General features: G+C 36.2%; 1 protein-coding gene across 1 annotated transcript in view; it reads right to left on the bottom strand.

Annotated features, from left to right (window-relative positions):
- ghrhrl (growth hormone releasing hormone receptor, like) overlaps window positions 1–5,781 on the bottom strand; it is a 111,040-nt gene extending 105,259 nt beyond the window's left edge. Inside the window, exon 1 of the mRNA XM_022685881.2 lies at window positions 5,728–5,781. Within this exon, the coding sequence (XP_022541602.2) occupies window positions 5,728–5,772 (45 nt within the window). The 5' untranslated portion in view covers window positions 5,773–5,781. The remainder of the gene's footprint in view (window positions 1–5,727) is intronic.
- Between the last annotated feature and the right edge of the window lie 219 nt (window positions 5,782–6,000).

Consider the following 6,000-nt stretch of genomic DNA (forward strand, 5'->3'; position numbering starts at 1 on the left):
GTGTTGAGCTGTCCAGTGATGTTTCAATAGCAGCAATTAAAAAGATTTAATGGCGTTTCAAATGCCATGGTAACACTGTGCAATAGTAGGAGGCCTAGCTATGGAGTAGACACTGATTACAGCTCAATTAGAGAAAAACAAACTGGGAACCCCAAGCTAAGAAAATTTCATTTTCCAGCACACTGCCAAAAGTACCACTTGGTCTTATATAACCCTGCAGGCATGTAACAGTATTAGGCGTTATGCTTACATACCCATTTTTGTTATATCTTGTCATGACGTTGGTGGCCAGCTGAGTAATATTCAAATTTTCTGAGACACTGATTTTTGGGTTGTCATTGGCTGTAAGCCATAATCATCAACAATAAAATGAATGGTTTGGTTAAATATTATTTCAGAAAACACCAAAAAGTCAATGATTTAAATAGAAAAGCGTTACGAGTGTGTGTGTGTGTGTGTGTGTGTGTGTATGTTGTAAAAAAAACCTACTTCGGGATGGCAAAGGCCACAGCACAGCACGCTCAATGCCACTCTGCCTAGCCTTCTATAGAGCAGATCAGCTAATGCATCCCAAACACTGCATTAATTCACACTACAGCTTTCAGACTGTTATTCATCATTATTTTAATGGGAAGTGAAATCAACGCAGAGAAGATGGAGGTGAAAATATAGTGACCCTGTGTCAGATCAATCAGGCTAAAAAAGGTGCTGGCATGCCGGTGCTTGAGTTAAAACAATTAGTTTAGCACCCCTCAGCCCACTTCAGATTAATGCATGCAATCAATGTTAATTAGAAGCCGAGACCACAAACCGTCCTTCTTGGCCAGACTTGGATTTACACATAGCTACGATAGACAGAACACACTGCAGAATTTCCCAATGGATGACAACGTAGGTAGAGCTTGCTTTAAAATTCAGCTTTAAATAAACATTATGAGTTGCTTTCCTGAACAGGGATTAAGCCTAGTCTTGGACAAACAGCAGATTGAATAGGGATTTATTAAAATATTAAAACATTTATTTATTAAAATAAATTGTATGACTAGGCTTTCAAGGCATTTCTGATTTCCAGGTTGAAGTATGTATTTTACATGACATCCACCAGAAGCAGATTATTCCTGATTACTCTCATTTACTCCAAAATCATACAGTGTAAATTATTAATATCAAAACATGCTGGATTATTTTAATGACTTATTTGTAAAACAACTGGGAATTTATATATCACACTATGGCAACAATAGTTTACAAATAAGGGTCACAAATAACTGCAGTCGTGTCATCACTTTGTAGTCGGCACCATGTTGTTTATGCCCATATTTGGTGTTCAGTGTCTAAGCTGAATTTCTGAATGGGCAGAATGAATGTGCTTTTCAAAAACTCGCCTCTGTCACATTCTGTGGTAAATAAATATGTTTAGAACCCTGTACACAGTTTTATTCTGCGTACATTTTCCTCCTAAACACCACTGGATCTTCTGAATTACAAGACGTTTGAGAGTCATAATAAGAATTTTGCTATTTAAAGGCTAATGCTTAAACTCACTGAACTGACATCACAGAACAGCGTCTCAGAACACGAGCTGCCTATTGAAGATATAACACCGACTGTAGATCTCTGGTCAAATCATGTTTTGGATTTTTCTTTTTCTTTACAGATGATCATTAAAGTATTCTAATAGAGTAAACCTACTTTCAGTCTGGTAATGTTGAGCAGTGTAGCCTGTGTTAGAGCTTTAAAAAGCAGATAAGAAGAGAATGTGAGCATCAGGGGTTCTCAGTCTTGGTTCTGGAGAGGGTTTCCGTGAGGGTTTTAGTGTTCATATACAGTCATTGGTTTACAGTGGTATGAAAAAGTTTAGGCACCCCTGATGATTTTCCTGATTTTTCTTTATAAATCATTGATTGTTCAGCAATTTCAGTTAAATATATTATATAGCAGATGAACACAGTGATATTTAAAAAGTGAAATAAAGTTTACAGGATTTACAGAAAGTGTGCAAACAAAATTAGGCAGGTGCATAAATTTGGGCACCCCAACAGAAAAAAATACGTCAATATTTAGTAGATCCTCCTTTTGCAGAAATAACAGCCTCTGAACTCTTCCTTTAGCTTCCAATGAGAGTCTGGCTTCTGGTTGAAGGTATTTTGGATCATTTTTTACAAAACATCTCCAGAACATTTCAGAACGTTGTACTTGTTCCTCTGTATGAATGCTTTAGTAGATTTTGAGCAGTGTTTAGGTGTTCAGGGTCATTGTCTTGTTGAAGTATCCAGTCCTGGTGCAACTTCAACTTTCTCACTGATTCTTGAACATCGTTCTAAAGAATCTGCTGATATTGACTGGAATCCATGCAATTAATCCTCAATTTAAACAAGATTCCCAGTACCTGCACTGATCACACAGCCCCACAGCATGATGGAACCACCACCTAATTTTACTGTGGGGAGCAAATGTTCGTCTTGGAATGCTCTGTTTGTGCAAAGTGCACTGAATAGTTGAATGATGATGCAAGATAATGATTTAAGTCTTTGGAGCTGGTCTGTGGGTTGACTATGACTGTTTTCACCATCCTTCTCCTCTGCTTATCTGAGATTTTCTGGACCTGCCACTTCGGGTCTTATTTAGAGCTGTGCCTGTGGTTCTTCCATTTCCTCACTATGTTCCTCACAGTGGAAACTGATAGGTGAAATCCTTCCTATAAATCATGATGTTAAATAATCTTTGTTTTTAGGTCATTTAAGAGTTGTGTTTTGAGGCTCCCGTGTTGTCACTCTTCAGAGAAGATGATGCAAAGAGGAGAAAACCTTGCAAACTTCCTTAACTCTTTCTCATAACTGGGTTAACCGCTGTATGTAGGTCAAGGGTCAATGAGCTTTGTGCTAAAGGTATTTAAATCAATAAAACGACAAGGGTGCCCAAATGTATGCACCTGCCTAATTGTGTTTAAATAATTATTCCACACTTTCTGTAAATTCCGTAAACTTAATTTCACTTCTTAAATATCACTGTGTTCATCTGCTATATGATATATTTAACTGAAATCCGATCCGAACAACCAATTTATAAAGTAAAATCATAAAAAAAAATTATCAGGGATGCCCAAACTTTTTCATACCACTGTATTTTAATAACAGCACACTTAATCCAGCTAATAAACTAATAACTAACTGCCCTCACTGATGCGAGTTGGGTGTGTTACTGCAGGAAAACACTGAAGCTAGCAGGGCAGTGTTACTTCAGAACCTCAGAGCTAACCTAGCTAAAGTAAAAAGGCTAAATGTGATTTTTTTCCCCACTTACACCTGTTAAAAGGACAACATTTAATGTGGCTTAATGTACTAAAACAACCAGCCAGAAAAAAACAAACATCTCTCATTTATTTCACTGCATAATAAACTTAATCAAAATCTTCAAAGATTAACCAACTACTGCAATATCTAACTCACATTACTGACCTGCTGTAAAATCCAGAGAGGCTGGGGAGTAAACAGGCTGGTTAAGTAGATCATGCTCAGCACAGCATATGATGTTATTTTGGTTTGATGGTGGAGCTATGGAGTATGTCAGTATAATCAGGGTGTTGGACGATACAATAGAATGAACAACAAGTATCTGCTTCTTGAATTTAACATGCTAATATCACTCATCTCAGCTGGTAAAGTTCTTAAAGCTGGGTTCTGGATTAACCACTGTAACACACCCAGCTCACCTCAGTAAAAGGAAATTAGTTTATTAGTTGGATCAGCTGGGCTGTAAAATGTTGTATAAAATGCGACTGGTATACACAGAATAAAACGTACAGGGTTCTGAACATATTTATTTACCACGAATGTGACAGAGTTGAGTTTTTTTTAAAGCCCATTCATTCCACCCATTCAGAAATTCAGCTTAGACACGGATCCCCAAATATGGGCGTACAAGGACTGCAGAATGACACACAACTGCAGTGGTCTATTGAAACACTAGTTAAACTTTTTGTAATGGTTAATAACAAACATACAATGACATACAAACCCAACCCTGGTGATTTGGGACGAGTTGGAGCACAGAGTGAAGAAAAAACTATGAACAAGAGCACTGCACCACTAGAACTTCTCTAAGGCAATTGGAGAACCATTTCAGGTTCTACCTCATGAAGTCAACTGATAGAATAAACGCTAAGAGTGGGAAAAGCTGGTATCAAAGCAAAAAGTGCTACTTGAAAGAATCAAAACACATATTTTGGCTTGTTTAACACTTTTTTGTTTACTTCATAATTGCATATGCATTCATTCATGGTTTAGATGTGTTCAGTATTAATCAATGTAGAAAATAATAAAGAAAAAAAGAAAAAAAACACTGAAGGAGAAGGGCTGTTCAAATTTTTAACTGGTACTGTATATAACATAATAGAATTAATTAAACTAAGCCAAATCTGCTCAGATATAATAAAAAAGACAAACCACTGTCACGTTTTCTCAGAACATCTAGTAAAGTTGTCTTTAACTCTGTTCCTGAAGAGCTACCTTTCAGAAAGCCTTAGTTCTAACTCTGATCCTCCTTAATCTGGCATTCAGAAGTTCTTGATTGGCTGAATGTGTGTGATTGGGGTTTTAATCTGGCTGCAGGAGTGTAGTTATCCAGAAGGAGGGTTGGAGGCCACTGATCCAGCATTTACTTTGATAATTATTTTTTTCCTTTTATGAATTAAAATACAAAGCTAAAACATGAAAGTAAAACATGTGTTCAACAGCACAGGTCAAAAAGGCTACATATCCAGGTGTCAGAAAAAACACCTATCCAAACTAATATTACTGTTAAATATGAGAGGGGTGCATCATGCTGTGAGTTTGATCTGAATCAACAAATTAGAAATCTAAAAATCGAAAGCCAAAAATGAATCTAGTATTCACCTCTATCCAAACACACATATTGGCAGGCAGCACGAAATTGAGAAAGCAACTCAATGTATATCTATTATGATACTAAAAAAAAACAATATTTTTTTTGCTTTTACCAGATTTCACCAGAAGCTGCATTAATAGCAAGAAAAGAACAAGTGGGGAGAAACAGACCTCAACTGAATTAACTCCAAACTAATAAAAAAATAATAATATTTGCCAAATATTGGCCAGTAAATTTCTAAACTCAATTAAACACCAATTGAATTTGTTTTATGCAATACGGAAAAGCAAAATATTCAAAATTACATGATTTTTTTTTTACCAGATTTTGCCAGAATTCAACAGCATTTAATGAAGCATTGTTTTTGTCCAATTAAAAAAATGTCCAAAACTTTACAGGGAGTAAGACTCTACAGAGAGATGAAACCCTCTTAACTTTTAATGAAAGTTAATGTAAAAAGAGTTTACTTCAGGTAATTTTGTAAAAAAGATAAAAGAATATAGTAAACTAAAAAATGTACAAAAAAGGGATACTTGTGTTTCCCATTTTTGCACGTCCTGCAGAGTGTGTACTGTATATATGCCCACATATGAAATGATATAGTGTGGCACATAAAACGATGTAATGTGCAGAGCTGTTTATTATTAAAAGAATCAGCACTGGAGGCATGCAAACATGTGTAAACATACTAAGAAAAGTACAATTAAATACAAATAATTAACACTAATGACTCTACTTTATGTAATAAATTTATGAGGGAAGAAAAGAACAGTGTGTGTTTGTGTTTGTGTGTGTGTGTGAGTAAAGGTGAATAAGAAGGCTGTGAGCAGCAGTACTCACTGTGGTGATGATGGATGTTAGTATCCACACACTGATGGATCTCATGCTGCTGCCTGTCTGATACACTGCTCTGCTCATGCTGTCCGCCACAGCTCACAGCTGAATAAGCCCCACCCCCATAACTAGGATTGGCTGGTATAGTCCCAGCCCCTTAAAACAAGTGCTAATTCTATGATTTCTGCCCCCTTTTTCATCATTCTGTCAAATAGCAGAAATATATAATAAAAAACACCATTTTAACACCATCAATGTTCTTGTCTATTAAAGGAACAC

This window comes from Astyanax mexicanus, chromosome 13 (genome assembly GCF_023375975.1).
Source record: "Astyanax mexicanus isolate ESR-SI-001 chromosome 13, AstMex3_surface, whole genome shotgun sequence".
In the NCBI taxonomy this organism is placed as follows: Eukaryota; Metazoa; Chordata; class Actinopteri; order Characiformes; family Acestrorhamphidae; genus Astyanax; species Astyanax mexicanus.